The sequence below is a fragment of the Eublepharis macularius genome, chromosome 4, assembly GCF_028583425.1.
Source record: "Eublepharis macularius isolate TG4126 chromosome 4, MPM_Emac_v1.0, whole genome shotgun sequence".
NCBI classification, from domain to species: Eukaryota; Metazoa; Chordata; class Lepidosauria; order Squamata; family Eublepharidae; genus Eublepharis; species Eublepharis macularius.
The window spans coordinates 77,913,944-77,936,764 of NC_072793.1; the positions used below are offsets into that span (position 1 = coordinate 77,913,944).

Below are 22,821 nucleotides of genomic sequence, written 5' to 3' on the forward strand. Positions count from 1 at the left end.
TGCTCTCAGCACTTCACTTCATGTAGGCTATTTCAGTATTTTTTCAGCAACCCTTTAAGGATGCTGTGTGGATAGCTATGTGGATAGCTGTCAAATAGCCACGTACTTTTAAGTGGACTTTACCTGGGTCACCATGTGTGAGATGCCCATGGAGTCACTGATAATCATCTGTAAAGGGAGGTGGGTTTTAAAAAATTATCATGAATGTATTACTACAATCTTAAAGACTGATAATTTACTGTAGTTAACAAAGAAAATGTTGACCACCAACTAGTACCTCCCATTCATATGCAAGGATTCTGATTTGCATGCATGAAAGCCTAACTTTAAAGTATTTCTGGATAAGGCTTTAATTGGATATTGTGAGCCACCTTGGAAAGTGTAAATAATCAATAGACACAGATCTCCACATATACAGAGCTTACCCACAATTCATGCTCTTACCTTGTCAGTTGGAAGCCACTGATTTTGTATTGGTTGCCTAGATGAAATATATAAAACAACAAAAATAAAAAAGAGTTAAATATCTTTTGTGCCTACTGTGTGACCCAGCATATTAGAAAAGAAATTCATAATACATAATACAATAGAAATTCAAACTATTTAAATAATACAATAGAAATTCAAACTATTTAAAGCTCTAGTAAAAATGTTTCAAAGGGTGGGCTTTCTGTGTTAAATATAACATTTGTTTCCTTTTATGTCATGTAATACAGTATATACAAGGACCTCTTCTGGATGGCCTTTATTGGGACACGTCGTATATTCAACATTCTATAACTGTTGACAGAAATACTAGTCATATCTACTACGAGAACTTATTGTTAGGAGTAGCCCAAGTCAGGCAGTTAAAAATCCGTAACGACACATGTTCTATCTATCCCTCTTTCCGGGCATTTATAAAAGAGTGCTATGGTCCATATCGATATGTTTCAGAGGATAAAGAACCCTTTGGCCTTAAGAATGACACTGAGTAAGTATAATGACTTTTCATTTTAATGACTGTTCTTTTCGGATTTGAACATAGTTTAGGAAAAGTGAAATTAATAATGGGATTTGCCTTTGTTGTAAAGGACTGCAAAATCCCACTGTTAATACTTTTGCATTGCTCAGGCAGACCAATAATACAAGGCCCTATGTGCAAAAGGGATTAGGGAGAGAACAGTAGTATGCCCAGTCTAACCACCATACTCACCTCAAACACTTATCTGCCTACAGTGGTTAAAAGTTTAAGATTGGGGGAGATTCAGGTTTTAATTCACACTGTACCATGGAAGCTCACAATGTGACCTTGGCCCAGTTGTCTTTCTCAACCTAACCTACCTCGCAGGGTTGTTGTTGCTGTGAGAATAAAATAGAGGATGAAAGAACAGTGTTGTAAGCCCCTTTGGGTCCTCATTGGAGAGACAGTGAGGTATAAATGCAGTAAAAGCTGTCATCCTTGGGAAACTGTGGTTGCTAGTGAAACATGACAGTTAGCCAAGTGAGAATCCACCAAATTTAAACATTTGTTTACTATATCATGAGCAAAATTCATATTTCTAGGAAACAAATATGTGACCCTGGATAACTATTGAAATGCACTGTTACCCAATGGGAGTCCAATACGCTGTCCTAATTATTTGACATAATTATTCTCAGACAGTTCTGTATTAATAGTTCCATGACAATTCAGAGATCTGCCAAGATGACATATTTGCCATTGCTCTTCTCTCATCACCTTTGAAACCACTTAGGCCAAGGAATGGTGTTAGGAGCACCTGATTGTTCATTATTGCTGAAGTTTAATAGATATGGGCCTAGTCAGGATCTTGGGTCATTCAGACAGCCATGTAAAAATGGGGAATTGGTATAATAAATATCCTTTAAGTGCCTGATGAGATTTTTAAAAAGAGATTTCAATTATGCGTATTTGCTGCAAGATTACATATTTGCTAAAGTTAATTATTTGTAAAATTGTTTTGGCACTTATTTTTCACCTGCTTTGGGCATGTGAACCAAAAAGCGGGGTATATATGTATTAAACTTAAAGAGTATGATCTTTCCCCATGTTAGTGATGTGCCCAGAGGTCGATTTTCCTTCTCTCTCCTCTGTGCATACCTTTGAAGGTAAGCAGGCAGTGCAGTGGACCATTATGGAGAATGGGAAGTCTGTGCGTACCTACCATATTTTCCATACCACATCCAATCCTCCCCATCTACTCGGTCTAGTTACATGATCTGATATACGGACAAGTGTCCAATACCCTTCTAAATCTGTTTTGACAAACTCACCTGTATACTGTATATTGTGAGGGAGAACTCTGTTGAATTCTATTGGGATCACTCTGTGCATAGGCACTGGTGCGCATGTAAAGAAGAATTATACTCATTGTGCATGGAACTAAATGCCATTATGAGAAGAGGAGAAATTCCTATGTACTCTAAGAAGAATTCAGGCTACATCCCAAAGTGAATAAACCATGGGAGTGGGGAAGATATTTCTGTGAAATTGTACCCATTCCTTTCCAACAGGTGGCGGTATTCCACTTATCAGTCACTGTGGTATTCGGGTCTTATCGGTCTATATAGTAGTGGAGGATTTAAATTCACCTTGCCCAGGTCAAAGAATGCAAGTGTAGACAAGCTCACCTATCTCAAGGAACAAGGTTGGCTTACCAGAGGGACGAGGGTTGTCTTCATTGACTTTTCAATGTATAATGCCAATGTGAACCTCTTTTGCGTAGTCAGGTAAGCTTTTACATTCACTGCTCTTGAGATTCCATTTTTAACTGGAAGGTACTTGGTTGTCTTTTGTCCTTTCTGGAATCAGTATTTCCAGGATATAAAAGTGATATATTTATTTATTGCAGTTTTAATGTTTGTAAACTGAGGGTGAGGCACTTTAAAAATAAATAAATACCCACTTTTTTCTATTCAATAGACACAAGTACACTTATTCCTTGTACTGTATTGTTGATTAATATGCTTGAGTCCATACTTCATGGGAAACTCATTCCTGTTATAATTCAAATACTACTACTACTACTACTACTACTACTACTACTACTACTACTGATGATGATGATGATGATGATGATGATGATGATGATGATGGTGATGATATGGCTCAGAAAAAATGTAATCCAGACTATGCTAATTGCATTAGACACTAAAATAGGCCAAAATCTTTCACATCCAGATTAGACTACTGTAATACAATGTTTATGGGGTTGCCTTTAAAGACTATTTGGAACCTTCAAATGGTACAATATGCAGTAGAAGGTTACTGACTTGTGTGAGTCGGAGGTCATATGCTACCTGTTCCTGAAAATGTCATTGGTTGCCAATTTATTTCCGGAGACAATTCAAAGTGCTAGTGTTTGTCTTTACAGCCCTTAAATGGGCTGAGACCTAGGCATTTTAAGAAACACTATGCTCTGTGTGAACATACCCAACAGATAAGATCAGCGTTAAAGGCCCAGTTCTACGTTTTTCAGAAATGAGATGATGAGTGGCTAGAGACAGGGCCTTTTCAATGTTAGTATCTTGGCTCTGAACAGAGGTTCACTGTAAGCAAAGTGCCAAATGCATACCTTTCTATTTGACCAGGCAGTGTGTTAATTCTTTTGTAATATTGTACCCTTTGTAATGCCTATAGTGCTTTGTTAATTGTCTTTGTAGAATTTTCTTTATATTTTTTAATTTGCTGGTTGTAATTTTGTGTCTTCATTCATTTGAGCATTTTTGGAGACTGTGGCTAATATGTCCACTAAATAAATAAAAAACAGACTTTGAGGGGTAAAATTTTTTTTATTATTTACTGGTAATCACCGTGCAGAACTTTTAAGATTAGGATAGGTCAGTTTTATCATTTTGAATCCGTAGGTATGCATTTCATAATGCATTTTTTAAAAAACAGGCTACAGCATGATAGTTTTATGGAAGACCCAGCTGCTATTGCTTTCCTTTCCAGGCTGGTTCTAGAATTTCCTGCAACAGGTGGAGTCCTCCCTTCTTGGCAGTTTTACTCAGTTAAGCTTCTCAGATATGTCACCTATTATGATTATTTCTTGGCCTCTTGCGAAATCATCTTCTGCCTCTTCATCATCACTTTCACCATCCAAGAATTTATAAAAATGAAAACACTAAAAAAAGAATATGTTAAAGATGCCTGGAACTGGCTGGGTATATTATTGCTCCTGGTAAGTCTCAGCGCTACATGTGCTTTTGAAAACAGCTGCAGGAAAAGGTAATTATGATATAATAATGGAAAAGCAAGAGAAGAGGAGGATATATGCTTTCAGCATGCTACTTGAGGGAAGTGAGTATGCTGGGGAAGGGACAGATGTACAAAGGATGTGAGCAGGAATTAGAAGAGTCTTAGGAAATTGTTTCTGTATTGCATCTCTCATATTGAGGCCTGAAATTCTGTTTTGAGTGGCCTAAGGGGGTACAAGGATAACACTGTAAAGTCTGTAAAACCATCATGTAGAGGCTACAGTAAACCCCTTTCCCCTGAAGTACTCCATACAAGTGAAGAGATGATGTTGGGTCCAGAATAGGACAAGTGGGGTTTGGGGCTTTTCAGTTTGCTCCTTCCCACTGTGACCTCTCGCATCCTCCCTCGCCCAACCCCCCCCCCAGATCCTGAAAGTCAAAGGACCATCTAGAATGGTTTATGTATGTGCAGGAAGAAGTTGCAGTTGAAGGAGAAAACAGAGAAATCAGAACTTTTGCAAGCAAAAGGGCCTTCCATTCATGCATAACACAGTCTGGATCCCACCCATCATAAGGAACTTTTAAACATGGTATATTGTATGCTTCCAGAAGGAATGCCTTTTCAGAGAGGTCTACATGGAGGCCATTTAAATCAACTTTTATATTGTCACTGTTATGCTACCAAAACAAAAATTCTGTCTACGTGCCTGGGCCTCTCATTGCTTTATCCCAATACTGCTGAGGTATTTAGCAGAGTAAACATCTAGCATGGAAGCTGGAACTATGTGCAATCTGAGTGCTGCCTCCTTCTGGTTCATGTGCTATTAATGTGTCCATTCACTTTCCATGAAAGTTTCAGATCTCAGTATGATCACCTTTGGGAATCTTGGCAGTTTAGCATACTTTGCACTGTTCTATAACCAGGCTAAACCAACCAAAGTGTGTGTTCAACATGGCCCACTTGCCAAGTATAAGTTGGCATGTATATGATTTAAACTGGGTGCATTCATAAGCAAAGCAATTTCACATATCTGTGAAACAGAACAGATATACCTAAAGTATCCTCTTTCACAATGCTCTAACAAGAAAAAAAACAAGGTGGCAATTGTACAGCACTGCAAACCCGAGTACTTCATTCCTAAACCAAAAAAAAAGATCCCCATGATATTCTGAGATTTAACAAGAATAAGTTGTTTCCTGAAATAAAACTCCTTTTATACATGCTTTACCTCCATTGACTTCTCTCAGAACATACAAGCTTTGCAGACATGCATGACTTATTTTCCCAACTCCTTTAATGATTAGCCTCACTCAAGCAGAAAGGCTATATAAGAAAAATCTAGTCTGTAGAAGCCATTAATGTGTGTGTGTGTCTTTATTCAGTTATCTATTTTAGCTATTGCCTTCAATGTTTACCGCACTGTGGAAGTAGCCAGGCTGATGGAAAATCTGCTCTCCAATTCATTCTCCTATCCAGACTTTTATTTTCTTGCGTTCTGGCAGACACATTACAATAATGTGATTTCAGTGACTGTCTTCTTTGCATGGATAAAGGTACTCTGTTCACTATTTCTGAGTATATTAATGAAGTTTGTATTGTATACTGTGAGGGCAAACTTCAAAAGAGGAGCTTAATATGGGACTGAGGAATATTTTCATGAGTTTATAAGTTTGTCCCATTTGGCCTCTCATGATTTCTGACATTCTGAATAGACCCCTGGTAGCTTATTATCAGGGAGAAGCTTGAAGATATATGTGGCTTCCTCTGTCACTGGAACACCATGACAGAAAAGATGGTCTCTAATTTGTCACCCTTTCCCATAGCAGTTAAAAATACAGAAATAATAAAATTTAGGAGGTGGAAATCTCCTTCCAGCTCTTATACAATACTTCTTAAAGATGAAGTTTTGGATTTTGGACATTCTTTATTCATTGCAATTCTCTCTCTAGTATCAGTGGACCGCTAATGTATATGTGCACTGTTTTAGAAGCACTGTGTTTGGACTGGTGCAGACTGGTGGCACAAACTACCTACAATGTTTGTATACTACTTCCAGCCAGCAGCAAATGGGAAATGAATGACTCACACCACTACCTTTCCTCTTCTGGATATTCAGGAAAGGAAGGACTAGAATATTGTCCCCCCGCCCCCTTGAGATGTGCAAGCCCAAATACATGAAACTCACTATGAGGAATATGTACAAGTTCTTCTTTTTTTTGGTCGTGGAGAGGGAAGCAGCATCCTGCAAAACACACTTTCCCATCTGCTGTTCTTGCCTCGCATAATGTTTTCTTCATCCATGTAACAGACAATTCACAGTTGCATAGCTTATTTTTTCCAGCATTTATGTCACCTAAATTGAATGAGCATTTAGTTCTGCCAGTGGTTTCCATGTCTGTGAGAACAAAAATGCACCTCTGGATGTAATCTCCTGCTTGTCTATTTGGCTTAGAGCAGGTTATAATGTTCAGTAAATTGCTTCCATGGAAAAACTCCAGTGACATGGCCATAGAGAAGAAGTAACATCGAATCCAGTGACAAGAGAAATGTGCTGCTATGATGTAGCAGCTGTAAACATGTTGAATGTACAGATGTTATGCCTAGACATGGCTACATCATGCTTCTAATTACCACAAGAAAATCTGCCAAATTATATTTTTACCTTCAAGGTTTGATTTAATAAGTTCAATATTTGGGATGTCGATTTGTTGACAGAAAAAGGAATATTACAGTCAGTGCTCCCATGTCTTCTATTACCGTTTCCCTCACTCCCTGCACACACTAATTTCTTCTCTGTTGCACAATTTTTGAAAATTACAGCTAGCTAAGCATAAAGTCTACATACAGCATGTCTGTCAGTCTTCAACAGATGTAATTGAAAATCTCAGGTAAAAACACCAGACACTTAAAAGAGGCCAGACACTCATGAGGAAGAGGAAGAGACTTGCACTTCCTCTTATTATGCTTGTGATGTAATATTAAAAAAGAAAGTGTCATAGTGAGAGCCAATGTAGTGTAGTGGTTAGAGTGTTGGACTAGGATTTCGGAGACCTAGGTTCAAATCCCTACTCTGCCATGGAGTGACCTTGGGCTAGTCATACACTCTCTGCCTAACCTACCTCACAAGGTTGTTGTGAGGATAAAGTGGAGAGAATTATGTAAGCTGCTTTGTGTCCCCTTTGGGGATAAAGATGAGGTATAAATGACATAAATAGGTGCAAATGCCAGCTCTAGATGTGGGAAGCGCACATCCATCACACAATTGCCATTTTTAATGTGATGCTGGAAGTATACAGGAAGAGGAAGTTACACTTCTTCTGAAATACCTTCAGTAAGGTTATCAGAGTGGCATGGGATCTCACCCCAGGGAAGGGGTTATGTGTGAAACTGGGCTTAATAGTCCATTAAGGCCAATACCGTCTACTGTATCTGGCACTAGATCTCTTCTACAGATACTCCCCATTTCTATCTGCCAATACTTCAGTTTCAGCCCTGAGTATTTATTCAGTTTAATATTTTTTGTGCCAAATATAAAGTGAAGTTTTTCTTCTGAGTAAATTTGCATACAATTGTGCTGTAAGTCCCACTGTATTCAATGAGACGTCCTCTGAGTTACCTGTTGATCTGGTAATTTTATAGCTGTATAATGTGTTGGAGCCAATGATGGATGAACAGAAAGCAAAATGTACTTAGTACACAGTTCTGTTTGTGCAAGCAATTGCACAATGGCATCAACAACACATAGCACTTCAATATGATTTTAAACAACAGTATGCATACAGAGGAATGGCACGTACAGTAGATGGTTCAAATAATTTCATTCAATTTGGTTTTGAAATAGTATCAAAAGAAATGCCTTGTGCTACGTCTTGTACTTGCAGAAAAGATAGTAGGGATACAATCATTTCCACTGATCACAAGCAGACAGCAAAGAATAAATTTAGTGTTTTTGCTTGCGCAAGTAGTGTTGTGCTTGTGGAAATCTTCCATGGAATCCTGCTCAATAGGTGTAGGCCCACCATTATGTAACCTCTTCTGTTCTCTTCTAGATATTTAAATACATACGCCTTAACAAGACTTTGACTCAGCTGTCTTCCACTCTCTCCCGCTGTGCTAAAGACATCATAGGATTTGGGATCATGTTCTTCATCATCTTCTTTGCATATGCCCAGTTGGGTTACCTGGTTTTTGGATCACAAGTGGATGAGTTTTCCACATTCCAGAATTGCATGTATGGAGTTTTCCAAACTGTCTGATACCATTCTATCATCTCTAGGAGAATTTTCTCCTAAAGTGGGCATAAAAAAATGTCGGATATGGCAGCATATTGTGAGAGGCCTGAACTATTTTGACTTTTTGAATCTCATAAGTTTTGCTAAAAGTGTATGAATTGAACAGGACATGACAACATATAAAGTTGGAGAACTATGCCAAAGGCACATTGATTGATTGACTGACTGACTGACTGACTGACTGACTGATTGATATAAAATGTTTGGGTCTTACTTTTCCAAAATAGATTATTCGAAATAGAGTATACCAGGAAAAGGTACAATAAAATCACTGCAATTAATTGAATAGGAAGCAAACACTCGAACTACCGCAGTCAGGTCTAGATGACCCACAGTATTAACAAGACACTTTACAGCTGTTAAATAACATACATATGCCAAAAATTCAAACAAAATATATCACATTTATCTAGAATAGCTAGGTGTTCATGCATTCAATTTGCAAGCAGCATATACGTCAATACTAATCCACAGTCACTACAATGAATCAATGACACATCAGAGCATCATTTTCCAAATGGCAAATGCCACAGATGTAAACTGCACAGAAGGACAACCCCGCAGAAAAGTCCAGGCAAACAAAAGTCCAAATGTAACGGAGACCAAGCTCTCTTCTCCTCTACGTTCCTTTCCAGGAGCCCAAAGCCGAAAGCAAGCCGGCGAAGCGATGAGCCCACAGCAGAGGGAAATGGACATGTGGGGGAAGAGTCACAGCTGTCAACCGCTCAGCAGGGTTGCAAGCTGGATTCCTGTTTCGGTGTAGCTTATTTTGTTAATTTTGTTTAAATTTTTGGCATATGTATGTTATTTAACAGCTGTACGGTGTCTTGTTAATATCATGAGTCATCTAGACCTGATCGCGGGAGGTCTATTGTTTGCTTTCTGTCATTTACTATGCTGTGCCCTTCTCTTGTGTTGTATTAATTGAATAGGAGCAACAGAAAATTTAAATGAGCTGTAGGTAAATCAGAGAAAGTAGAAAAAATGGCAACAATAAAGTAGAATACATGGCAGTCCAAACCCAGTGCCAAACTTACCACAGCTTGCAAACTAAACAAAAGCAGAGCAAAATAACAAGATCTTCACCTGATACCTAAATGTCAACAGGGAAGATGCCATGTCTAAGAGAAGAGTGTGCCAAAGATGTGACATGACAACTGGAAAAAAAATCCTGTCCTTTTTCAATTCTCACATCACTACTGAAGGAAGGAAAATCAAAAAGAGTCCAGTAGCACCTTTAAGACTAACCAACTTTATTGTAGCATAAGCTTTCGAGAACCACAGTTCTCTTCGTCAGATGCATGGAGGGCAAGAAGAAACTGGTCAGATATATAGGTGGGGAGGGGAGGGAGGAGTAGATACAAACAGTAGCTTCTGATATGGAGATCAGTTTGCTTCTGTTAAGGAAGTCATTTACTTCTGATAATGAGATAACCTTTCATAGTCTCTATTCAATCCCAGCCTGACTGAGTCAAATTTATATATGAATTCCAATTCAGCAGCTTCCCGTTGGATTTTGTTTTTGAAAGGTTTCTGTTGAACTACAGTGACCTTTAAGTCTTTGATGGAATGTCCTGATAGATTGAAGTGTTCTCCCACTGGTTTCTGGGTGTTGCCATTTTTAATGTCAGATTTGTGTCCATTCTTTTGTGCAGAGGTTAGCTGGTTTGTCCAATGTACAGAGCAGATGGACATTGTTGGCACATGAGGGCATATATCACATTGGCGGATGAGCAGTTGTAAGAGCCAGAGACAGTGTAGTTGACGCCGTTGGGTCCTGTAATTGTATTTCCTGGGTAGATATAAGGGGCATCCAGAGTATCTCTGAAGAGCACCTAACTGAATTGAAAAGTTCATTCACAAAACACCATTCCATATTGCTTGTACTCTGAAATCCCAGCACTTTATATTATGTTAATCCTTTTATTGTACTCTAAGGGGACCATGTATTTCTTTCCCTACCACCAGCTTCCTTTTTTCTTTGGCTCCTCTCCCATGAGTTTATGGGCTAGGGCCTTTTTGGAAGACCCTCAACTTTGGAATTTTTTCCCCATAATAATTTTCCCATGTATTTGGGAAATTTTCCCCATGTATTTGATGGAGTAATCTTACACTGTTTCCTTCTCTCCATCCCACTCACCAACCTACCTATTTACATTTGGGTTGGATCCAGACAGCTTTTTCAATCAATTTCACCCAGTTCCCCTTCTTATTATAGTCCCCATCCCACATGGCTTTTGTATAATCAGGTCCCATGAATGATTCCCAAAGTAGCCTTTTTTGGTGGTCCATGGGGATCCCTCCTTTCTTTTTCATCAGCAGAGAAGTGGATTGAATCCAGACCATTATCTGCCCACACACAGAGTTTTCAGCTTTTCCTCCTCTTTCCCAGTAGGCTTTCCCCATGTTTTTAGATATTTCACTTCTGTCTGTCCCTGGCGCCACTGCATGAATTTTTTGATGCACACTCTAGAACCTGATTCAGAATTAGATTTAATGATGATGTAATACAATATCCATTGGTAAAAACACTGTATAGTGACTGTTTCAATGTTTGTTCACAAGTTTTACCCAGTTTCGCATTGTGCTTGGAGATTTCAACTTTGCCCGTATAGAACAAGCAAACCGGATCCTTGGACCCATTTACTTCATTACATTTGTATTCTTTGTGTTCTTTGTATTGCTGGTAAGTGGTATTCTATAGAATTCAAATTAAATACAAAACATTAAAAATAAAAGATAATTCAGGCCCTCTAAAATTGAACTGCTTGAAAATTAAAAGTATATATCAAAGATGTTCATGGTTCATTATATCTGTGTTTTAGGCTATACCTATATTTGCATTTTGGCAAAAAATGTTGCTGTGGTCTAGGAGTGCCAGAAACACAAATTTAAAAATTATGAGACGGGAAGATGTTGAGAGCTCCACAATCTTACAGTTGTATTAATGTATGACAGCTCCCTATATTGCTGTGAGATGCAGTATATGTTAATAAATCATAGATGTTTTGTTTATTACAGAGAGGACCCTTGAGACAGCAAACTTTTGAGGTGTAGAGGGTGCTGTGCATATACAAAAGTTTAAACCTGCACATTCTTCCACACTCACTTCAGTGAAAGAGCAGCTCTGTAAATGCACATATGGAAATGTCTCACTGCTTAAGTTAATGGGGAATCCTACACACAGCAGGGCTCTGTTCGCACATGAAATCCAAAGCTCTGGTTCAGGAACATTAAAATTACTTCAATCTAATTAGGAGGCCACAGGGACCAGGTTTGTGCGTGTATATCCTGCTCTGCACTAGGAATGGTTAATTCAGACAGGTGCTGCTAAGTGTTTCCTAATCCCATCTATCAGCCCAGCCTGTGCTTGCATCACGCCAGTCAGAAAATAAGCTATATTGCCAAAGTAGTCAGGAGGGAGCATGAAAGGTTGGATTTAGTTCACCTGCTGCTTCCTCCTCCTACCTTTACAGCTGATCGGCACTGTTGTCAGTGATCTGAAGCAGCGATGTGTGCATGTGTGTATAGCTGGATTGTGTGTGTATAATTTATGTTTCTTCATATTTTTGGATATTGATAATATCCTGTTAGGTAAGGTAAAGGTAGTCCCCTGTGCAAGCACCAAGTCATTACTGACCCATGGGGGGATGTCGCATCACGAGGTTTTCTTGGCAGACTTTTTATGGGGTGGTTTGCCATTGCCTTCCCCAGTCATCTACACTTTACCCCCAGGAAACTGGGTACTCATTTTACCAACCTCGGAAGGATGGAAGGTTGAGTCAACCTTGAGCCGGCAACCTGACGTGAGCAGAGCTTAGGCTGCCGTACTGCAGCTTACCACTCTGCACCACGGGGCTCTTTTAATATCCTGTTCGATTTGATAATTTCACACTTGCATTCTAAAAACAGAGGCCGTTTTCACACGTCTTACTGGCTCCGGCACGTTGCACAAAGCTCCCACGACAGCGTCTTCCTGGTGCGATTTCCCGGTTCTCGCGCGAAATCGTACCAGGAAGACACTGTCCTTGCGGGAGCTTTCTGCAACGTACCAGAGCCGGTAAGACGTGTGAAAACAGCCAGAGAGATTTATGCATAGTTGGACTATCATTAAATGGTTCTGCTACTGAAGCACTCAGGGTTGGTTTTGATTTCTGCAGTCCCTACAATGCTAAGCTTAGTAATGATTTGTTAATGAGTCAGGAGAACAGGGGAAGATGGTTTCAGGGATATAACGAGATGGAAAAAGAAATAAAGTGGACTCCAAGTATTCTGTAATGTTTGGGGAGCCAAGTTAATATTAGAAAGGTGTTCATCATCATTCCTATTTAGCTATTTCCTCTGGTTCAGAAGGCATGGGAGGATAGTTGTTTCTAATACATTGTTTTTATTATGTAGCCCTGTTAAGGCCTAGAAAAGCCTTGATATCCTCAGTGACACAGCAGAGAAAATGTAAAGAATTATGTAAAATCAGGGATAATTGAAAAATTCTGGTGTACCTTTTATAATTGTCACAGTGACCTAGAAGGAAAAGCAAATCCAGTCATTGCCAGGCATCCTGACCCAATTAGCTCCCAATATAATTTGAGATGCACAGATAAGGCATATGATTCTAGGGCCCAACTACCCATTACATAGGAGATCTATAACTGGGTCTTCCATGATTGCCTTTTGAAGTAAAAACAGCTGCAGAGGGTCCCGAATTGGATTGGGCCCATGACACTAAGGGAAAGGATTTAACCCCACCCCATTGCTTGCAAAAATCACAAGGAACATTGTAGGGAAATATGTCTCTCTTTAATGAGGCAATGACTTCCAACAGCATAACTCAGATGTGAAACCCTAATCAACTGATGTGTACTTTGCAAAGAGTTATTCCTGTGATGATTCCTAGAACGTGTTGAAGAAAATAACAAGAGAAGGTGCTGTCCTAAGTGGACATACACAACTGTGAAATCAGTAGAAATGTTATCTGTGCCAGTGATAAGTAATGTATCTTGTGAGCAGATGTAACCCCATTTTTATGTGGGTTGCAACTCATTTTCATGTTAATTGCTTGTTGAACTTGATACTTAGCTGTAATTAGTATTGGCTGTTGTGTTACAGCTTTGGAATGGGATGGATCAGATTGGGCAACTCTTGAGAACCTGCCTGTTAGTTCATTCTGATCCTCTTTTTTTTTTGCACAGAATGTGTTCTTGGCGATCATTAATGACACATACTCTGAAGTGAAGGCTGATTTTTCAGTTATCCCTAGCAAAAAATTTGAGATCAGTGACCTCATTAAACAGGTAAGCACTTTAATGTTTGGGCTTCAAACATTCTGAGCCACAGAACTGTGAACCAGATACTTTTACTATACCATTTCAGCCAGGACATTGAAAAACAGGTTTAATTTGCCCCCACCCAAGTTTGAAGAAAAAAGAGATGAGTTGATATCTGATTGGAAGGGGGCTTTCAGCAGCAGTTCACAGGGCCAGTGCTGGGTCTGGTATTGTTCATCGGTGACCTGGATGGAAGAATGGATGATGCAGATAGAAAAGCCACAGGTGACATAAATTTTTGAGGGCTTAAAAACGCTCAACTTTAACATGATCTTCATGATTGTGAGAAGAGCCATAGTGCAGTGGTAGAGCATATAATTTGCATATGCAGTCCCAGGTTCACACCCCAGTATCTCCAGTTAAAGGATCTCTGATAGGGGATGGGAAAGATCTCTGCCAGAGACCATAGAGAGCTGCTGTCAACTGAAGCACGTGCTGCTAGGCTAAATGGACCAGTGAGTCCATATAAGGCAACTGCATAGGTTTTTCATAACTGAGGAGGTAGGTAGATTGCAACAAATATTCAAATGACTTATGCTTAATGCACAACCATAAAATGGGGGTACTTCAACCTATAGCACTCTGAGAGAGATTAAGAGCCGGCTTCCATGTATCTTTTCAGAAGTAAATCTCACTCAGTTCAGAGGGACTTAATCCCATACCACTGTGCGTAGGATTGCAATCTTCAGTTTTATGGTGGATAACATGAAGTGTGATGCTGTGGGCACAAAAAAAGCCAGTTAACACAAGCATTTTAACCAGGGTTTGCGGAAAATAATTGTGCCACACAACCAGTGCTGAGTGCTGGTAAATCCATATTTGGAGCAGCTGGACAGCTTCAGACACCGCATTTCAAAAATGATGCTGACAAACTGAAAAAGATTAAAATTATGTGAGGAATTCTTAAGGGGCCTATGTTTAGCCTAAGGAAAGGAAAATTAAGGTGAGAAATACTGACAGTCTTCAAATTATTAAACTGTCAGAAATAGGCATCTCATCAATTATCCCCCCCCCCTTTCCTGTAAAGATTGGGCAACAAAGGTGGTCTTAAATGAAAGAGTGGCTGATTTTGATAAGATTGGTGGATGGAACTTCTTAACCACAAAAGTCTTAAAAGCCTTCAGCGATGAGCTTTTAATAAAATAATAGACCACATGACTGGGTTGGCAATAAAATATGCGATCTTGGGGTGGGGGCTGTGAAATCTCTTTGGAATTCTTTCAAGAAAAGGTTGGATGTATGTCTGTTTGGGATGCTGTAAAGTATAGGATGTTATAAGGGGTAGATCTAGCTGAATGCCCTGAGCCTTTTCCATACCTATGATTCTGTCCTACAAGATTAATTGTTCATTGTTAAGAAACTCAAGAGGCAATTCACTGAATATCATGTATTTGAACGGGAGATGCAACTCTCTTGGCATCACTAAGTCTGTACACTGAATTGGGTTGTCCCATCTCATTGTTCAGGTTGTATATGATTTCAGGAAGCTCTCTGAGATCGTTCCTTTTTCCTCTGAAACATACCAGTATTAAAAGTTCGGAGCAGCAGAGCTCTTTTACAGTAAATGTACTACTTAATTCGCCTTTGTGTTTTGAGCATCCCAAGTTGGAAAATGTGGTATACATTTCATGATGTTTGAAAGCACTCCTTCTCTTTTTACATTGTTCATTTCAAAAATATGGTGTTTTTAAGCCTTTTGTTAGAAATGACCCTTTGGCCAGAACATCACACATACAGCAAAGGAAAGAAACAAAGATGTACACTATTGTGTGTGGGTGCAAAGGCTCTTCTAATGGCATGGAGTCAACTCCTCTAGTTGCACTGAGGTTTTCACATGGTATTTAGATATTTAAGAGCAGGTCGCATATTTTATTGCCAACCCAGTCATGTGGTCCATTATTTTATTAAAAGCTCATCGCTGAAGGCTTTTACGACTTTTGTGGTTAAGAAGTTCCGTCCACCAATCTTATCAAAATCAGCCTCTCTTTCATTTAAGACCATCTTTGTTGCCCAATTTTATTGTATATATCTCAAAAGGGGCTTATTAATTGTTCATTTGACATATTGAATGTACATCTTACACTTATCAAAAAATGCAAACCCTTTCTGCTCAGTCCTTAAACCTGACACATCCTGTCACAACTCATTGAATGAGGCTCTGTTATTTATTCTTAGAGTTACAATAACACTCTAGTGAAACTGAAACTAAAAAGTGCATCGCAGACAGAAGATTTGTACGCAGTAAGGTAGGAATCTTCATCCGGCATGTTGCTTAGTCGAACATTCTGTTCCATTTCTTTGCGCAGGCTAATTATGACGCAAAAGGTCAACACAAACAGGAATTCCCCTTTCCCAGCTAAGGCAGTATTTGCTTGGGGTGTGTCTGAACAGTGGCTGTTCACATTGTCTGCTGTGTGAAGTAGACAGCGTGGAGCACCCTAAGGCTGAACATGAGTGGACAAATCACCATGTTTTCTGTTTAATACGCAATTCTGGGGTAGCTGTTCTTTGTGACACATTTATCATATTTGTAGCCCCCTCTTCCTTCAAGGCATTCAGGGCAGTGTAAACCTGCATAGAGAAACAGGTATCCTTTTAAACGGTCTGCCGTTGGTCTGGTCAGAAGTTCTGCACAGCAGAAATCTTGCTATGTCCTTTTTCCAGGTCACGGTTCCATCCCTCCTAACTCTAGCTCCTGCCGAGTTGGGCAGGGGTGGGGGGGGGTGGGGAGGGATATAGTAATTTCATCTGTTTAGGAGAGGCATGCAGATAAAATAGCACAAATTTGATGGGGAAATAAATACATAAACCATCAAACACAAGAAAGATTAGTATGGAATAGTGAGCCACTGAAATAAAGTATAAGTGCTACTCTATTCAGTGGGAGAGCTGAAAGCAGTAGGATTTGAAAGATCTCACATTTTGCTGTATGGTGAGCTAAATCTACTGTCAATTTCCTTACAAAGATATAAGGAAAAAGAAGCAGGGACCTGCAGGGAACTTGCAGGGGTGGAGGAGAGAGGCAGCAAAGATGAGGGACAGTGGTGGTGACTCTGGGAGCTGCACTGGGCCTGGAGAGGGCAGCAGAAGTGATGGTGGGAGGCAGGGAAATTACAAGGAAGGGGAATCCCATTCCCCTTGCCTTTTCTTCCCCTTTTCCCCACCCATTCATTCTCTGACACTCTTACTGCCTTCCCTCTCCCATTTACCCACTCCCTCATTTGCCCCTGAACAGTAGCGGCAGTGACTCCTCCTCCAGCCATCCACCAGGCTGCAACATTGCCTTTTGAGTGGGGGCAGCAGCTCCTTGCCTGCCTGCAGCTTCAGCCTCGGTGGTCCTGGTGCAGTCATCGGCAGGCAGCCATAGCGGTTCACCAGCTTTAGTGACACTTGGTAGAAGGCTGCCTGGGATTGACAGCAGGTGCAGAGGGGTCCACCCAGCTTTGGCCTGCCTCTTCCCCCCATTGTTGGCACCCAAGGGAAGAAGACTTGCAGGTAGGGGATCTTCTCCCGCCCTATGTTGTTTGTTTTTTACAGACAATACTTTAGGGTGGGGACAATTTAAACTCCCCAAGTTTGGAGAAGAATCTCCCCTTTTGTTGAAGTGGGCCTGATCCACCCATCTAAGTATTCACAGATGGGACCACACTTGGTTATTAGAATATATGGTGTGCAAAGAGTATTGTGCCTAATTGTTCAGACCTTGCAAACTGGAGGCTGTGGCTTCCTTATTTAAGTCAATTTGTCCAAAACAGCTTTCTAATTATGAAATGATACAGAGCTTCACCTTTCTTCCACAATCTTGAACTTAACACTGTGCTGATAGGATTCTTTCCTAAGCACCCACACCAGGAAGCAGCGCATGTCTTACATGAACAATTGCTGTCTTTAGTTAGCACCATCTGTGGTTGAAGATGAGTGATGTATTCCCAGATAGTCAAGAGTAGATAGAAAGATGGCTCATGGGAGAATTTTGCTATAGTAAATACTGTGGGTATCCTCTATCTCCTATTAAAATCAAATAGCAAAACCTCTACTGACTTCAATGGGGCCAGATTGCACCCCTAGAATTTTAAAAGGAGATGGGGGTGAAATGAACTCCTCGCCCTGCTATGTTAATTAAAGGCAAAAGTACATGTGTTCTGAAACATATGGCCATCACCAATCCACATCTCTTCTTTGCATCTGCTGGCAACTGGTTGGAGTAGATATCAGAGGTAATGAGCTCACATTCAGCATTTCCCTGGCTCCATGTTACTTCACTACCTGATGCATATAAGAAGCAAGTAAACAATGAATGTGATGTGTCACATGACTATTCCAACTACAAGTTACTAGGAGATATGGGACACGTACATGGATTGGCAAGGCCCCTGTTTTCAGGTAATATCTAGTTTGACCCTAAGGTCATAGAGCCTTTAGGTAATCAGCCACTGGAGGAAAAATAAGATTGTTCTCTTTCAGTTATAAAAAAAATATGACCAACATTTTACTCTTTTCACACATGATAAAGAGAATTCATTGACATTTTCCCACTCAAATTGTTTTTTCCCTCTTGTATATGCCTTAGAACAGGACAGTCAGCCTCCAGAACAGACATGGACTCAAATATTTCTAGCACCGTTAATGTGGAGAGGGTAAAGGGCCAGGTACGTGCCAGTTTTTCACGGGGAAAACTCTGAACGTTTCACTGAAATAACTGTATCCAGCAGCAAGATGATAATATAACATGGATTGGTGCTAATGTCTTTGGGAAAGAGTAAAGAACAGTGTATTACAATACTTTTTGACATCCCAGGAGCAGCCATGCAGTTTTGATATAAGTAATTTTCTTCTATAGCAAAAATTCCTTGCAATTTTTTACAGTACCTAATTACCAAAATTTGGCAATCTACAGTGGGAAAACGAAGTACTAGTTGTCATGGTAACAATCTGAAGTATCACAACCGGTGGTCTGTGAACCAAATTTGAAAAAAAAAAATTAGTTCAGATTCTACCATGTTCATACATATACTAGATCGGGTCATAAATAGACATGGGCACGAACAGCATTACGAACAGAAAAAAAACAACAAACAGCCTAATCTGCTGTTCTCAAACAAGCTGTTCATGAGGCTCCATCCTAAACGAACAGGGAACAGGTGGTCATTGCAAGCCGCAGGCCAGACAGTCTGGCACCTGCTGCAATCAATCCTATTGGCAACCAGAGGCAGGGAGGGACTGAACTCTGTCTGAACTATGGTTGTTGTGGGTTTTCCGGGCTGTATTGCCGTGGTCTTGGCATTGTAGTTCCTGACGTTTCGCCAGCAGCTGTGGCTGGCATCTTCAGAGGTGTAGCACCAAAAGACAGACATCTCTCAGTGTCTTTTGGTGCTACACCTCTGAAGATGCCAGCCACAGCTGCTGGCAAAACGTCAGGAACTACAATGCCAAGACCACGGCAATACAGCCCGGAAAGCCCACAACCATCGTTCTCCGGCTGTGAAAGCCTTCGACAATACATCTGTCTGAACTCCTTCTGGCTTTCCTTCTGGCTTTAACCCTTCAAAGTACTTCCAGCAGAGAGTCCCGTTTTTGCCACTGTGAAGAGAAAATGACAGCCAATGGGGAGACCTGTGGATCATGCCTTTCCCAGGGTGCAATCTCTCTGAAACTTGGGGGGGGTCTTCAGAGGACAGTGAGGACTATGTCCTCTGCAAATTTGGTGGGTATTGGACATGGGGAAGGTTAGTTTGTGGGGTGTTGAAAGGGCCCTTTAAGCTATCAGCTGGCAGGCGGCAGAGGGGAATTCCCCCCTGCCAGCTGATAGTTTAAAGGGATCTTTAAAGGGCCAGGTAAGTGGGTTTGAGGGGAGGGGGGGCTAAGTGGGGGTGGGTGGGTGGGTTCTGGCCCCCAAAAACAGTTCATGTTTGTCCATGTTCGTTGTTCATTGTTTGTGGATGGCACTGAAGGATGAACAGGGTGTTCGGGGTTTTCCCCCCATTCATGCCCATGTCTAGTCATAAACCCTAACCTTAACATGGTGAACAAGAGTCTCCCTGGGGTTTTTTCTTTCCTCTGCTTCATCAGGGGACAGATTTCCAGCTCTAAAATTCTGTGCCAAGAGAATCAAAATTCTGCACTACGCTGAATTTTGCAACCTGTAGAAGCTATGCATGCAGCATAATTTATATAGTTCTCTTATTCTGCAAAATGTATTTTGGCTTTGCTTGTCAGGAGGAGCAGAAGACAATTCTTAACCAGCAGTTGGGCATAAGTTTCCAAGCGTATAAAGACTTCAAATGTGGCTTTTTTTAATAAATGGGAGATAGGATTGTCAGGAAGCTGTATTCTGCATCATAACTCCCAAAGAACAGTTTTTCTGTGCTCCTGCAGAATCATTGCATTCACGCAGCCCTTCATAAATCCTCCTTTTTGACCTCTTCTGTCTGCATGAATCAGAACTAGGACCTTGTTTTAAAGTCTTTAGTAGAAAATATCTTGCCCTGACAGCTGTAACATGCATTCTTTGCATTCATGCTCTAAAATACCTTTGCTCAAGCAAGTGTGTAACAATGTGTGCACACAGAAAAAATATGTACCATTATGGCCATTTTTTATTTTGCAAATGATACTGGCTGTTTCTTGAACAGGAGAGAAGACGGAGAGGTTATCCTGCCTCAACTACAAGATTACATGATTCTGTTTCTCCTGAAGAGTTTCAAAGGTGTGCTGTCTGTTAATATAGTCTCTGGCTAAAGATCATAGCTGTTTAGCAAGCTTTTGGATCTGTATTTGACTCCACCCTTCAGGTTTCACCCTCTTTTATTGTCATAGCAACTCTATGAGGTAGAACAGTTATATATAATAGTTATAATGAGTTCGAGTACCTACTCATTTGAACTTCATTGGCTGAGGCTAAACTAGACGTTATGACTTAACGAGTCAACTTGCATTTTATGCAGCCAAATAGGAGCTGGTGGGGAGCTGCCTTTTAAAGAGCCACAGGAGTCCAATTCCACACTTGAGACTGCGATAGAAGAAGAGGAAGTGTTTCCATCTCCAGCCCTCCAAGCCATTTTCCTGAGCCAAAAGTGCCCTGAGGATGTTACTTGCTCCATTTTGGAGCTGCATGTGCACAGAATGCAGGAAACTTGGACCCTGGACCCTGTCTCCGACATAACAGTCAAACGCGAGTGCCTCAATTCTCACACATGCAGTGCCCAATTCAGATTGCAAATGTGGTGGTGCATAGGGATGCATAGGGGGCTTCAGGCCCCCTATACCCTTTTCCCAACCTGAAACTATCTGTTTGTCCTCCTGGGGAAAGCCTTCTACAGGCATGCCTGTTGTGAATCAGGTACCATGTATGCAAGAATTGAGGGACTCACATGTGATTCTCAAGACTGGGTGAAGACCCCCGATCCAACCTGTGTGGAAATCTGCCCTGAGGACATGGCTTTTTTAAAAAAGGTGTTCCAAAGCAGAGATGAACTCAACATTTCATTCAACGGGCCAGCAGAAAGTTGTAGGCCCACCGTAATGACACATCTTTAAGAAGTTGAAAGCCAGTAGCAGTAAACTAGGAAAATCTTTCCAAAAACCCAGCTCAGATTAGGATATGTTCAAAACACATTAAAGTGACTCTACCAGGATATATTTGCTCTGAGGCATATCACTTGCTGTAGGCTGCCATTATGCTTGTTATCATTTTGAGCCACTTTACCTGCTCAGTCTGGTCTGCTAATTTTTATGTAGCAAGAATGTTTGTATAAATGCTTCCCTCTTTTTTCATAACCGTGGGGGAAGTTATCTACACATTCTCCCTGCTCTTGGTGGGATGGGATATGTGGGGGGGACTGGATCCACTTTATGTAGGGGGCTGCTGTTGAAGCATAGGAAGACTGATGTGCCTTTAAGCTGGTACGCACTTAAACATGGCAGAGGAAGAAAGCAGAATATGTAAGTAGAGGACAGGATACACCTACGAAGCAGCTCTATAATATTTGTCTGTCTAGGCAAGTTCTGCGTACTCTCCATGATCCCAAGAGGAAGTCCGTCATTATTAACTGGAGGTGCAATTTGGGTCCTGGCAAGGGTAAAAAGAAAAATGAAGTGGGTGTGGGAACACTGATAGAAAAGGAGAGGGAACAAACAATATAAGCTTGGGGAAAAAGAAGTTCCACGGGGAGTTGATATTATATGGCATACAAACCACAATCTAAGGTGAATGAGTAAAATGACCCTTAGATATATTTCCAAAAAGGCAGAGAGGGTTTCCGTAATAATGCTCAAGCAGCTTCACAAGAAGCAAGCTGAAGAACAATGTGCAAAATGGTGCAGTGGAAAAGGATTTTATATTGAGATCTTTATTTTTTACATTGAAGCTGTGTCTTCCACAAAACTATGCCAAGTACAACCATGTAAATAAGCTGCATGCATTTCCATTATATCAGGTTCTTTTTTCCTTTCTCCCCTTGGCTTTCCAGATATAGAAAAGAAATGGAGAAACAATTGAAGGATATGACTTCTAAGCTTGACTTGGTTATGAAAAATCTGCCTGAAGGCTCAGGGTCAGGAGACAAGAAATAGAAATAGAAAGAGGTGAGAGGAGGAAGGGGCTGATTTTACAGCTTAGGCCTTGGTAAAAAATAATAACATCATAACATTTGATTTATATACCACCCTTCAGGACAACTTAACACCCACCCAAGAGTGGTTTACAAAGTATGTTATTATTATCCCCCACAATAATAATCACCCTGTGAGGTGGGTGGGGCTGTGAGAGCTCCTAGAAACTGTGATTGACCCAAGGTCACCCAGCTGGCTTCAAGTGGAGGAGTAGGGATGGGGGATCAAATCCGGTTCTCCAGATTAGAGTCCCGTGTTCTTAATCACTACACCAAACTGGCTCTCCTGTCCTCTCAAAGGGACAGGAACTGTAGACCATTTCACTAGGTATGGTCTATTGATGTAAATATGCTTCTACTGGGTAGTTTCCATGTCGTTAAAGATCTCATCTTAA

At 40.6% G+C, this 22,821-nt stretch overlaps 1 protein-coding gene across 1 annotated transcript in view; it reads left to right on the forward strand.

Annotated features, from left to right (window-relative positions):
• Nucleotides 1-22,388, forward strand: part of PKD2L2 (polycystin 2 like 2, transient receptor potential cation channel) — a 28,997-nt gene extending 6,609 nt beyond the window's left edge. Inside the window, exons 4-14 of the mRNA XM_054976356.1 lie at nucleotides 717-973; nucleotides 2,515-2,730; nucleotides 3,956-4,184; nucleotides 5,584-5,754; nucleotides 8,251-8,432; nucleotides 11,059-11,179; nucleotides 13,683-13,784; nucleotides 15,993-16,063; nucleotides 18,388-18,466; nucleotides 20,450-20,523; nucleotides 22,286-22,388. Of these exons, the coding sequence (XP_054832331.1) occupies nucleotides 717-973; nucleotides 2,515-2,730; nucleotides 3,956-4,184; nucleotides 5,584-5,754; nucleotides 8,251-8,432; nucleotides 11,059-11,179; nucleotides 13,683-13,784; nucleotides 15,993-16,063; nucleotides 18,388-18,466; nucleotides 20,450-20,523; nucleotides 22,286-22,388 (1,605 nt within the window). The remainder of the gene's footprint in view (nucleotides 1-716; nucleotides 974-2,514; nucleotides 2,731-3,955; nucleotides 4,185-5,583; nucleotides 5,755-8,250; nucleotides 8,433-11,058; nucleotides 11,180-13,682; nucleotides 13,785-15,992; nucleotides 16,064-18,387; nucleotides 18,467-20,449; nucleotides 20,524-22,285) is intronic.
• Nucleotides 22,389-22,821: the final 433 nt, after the last annotated feature.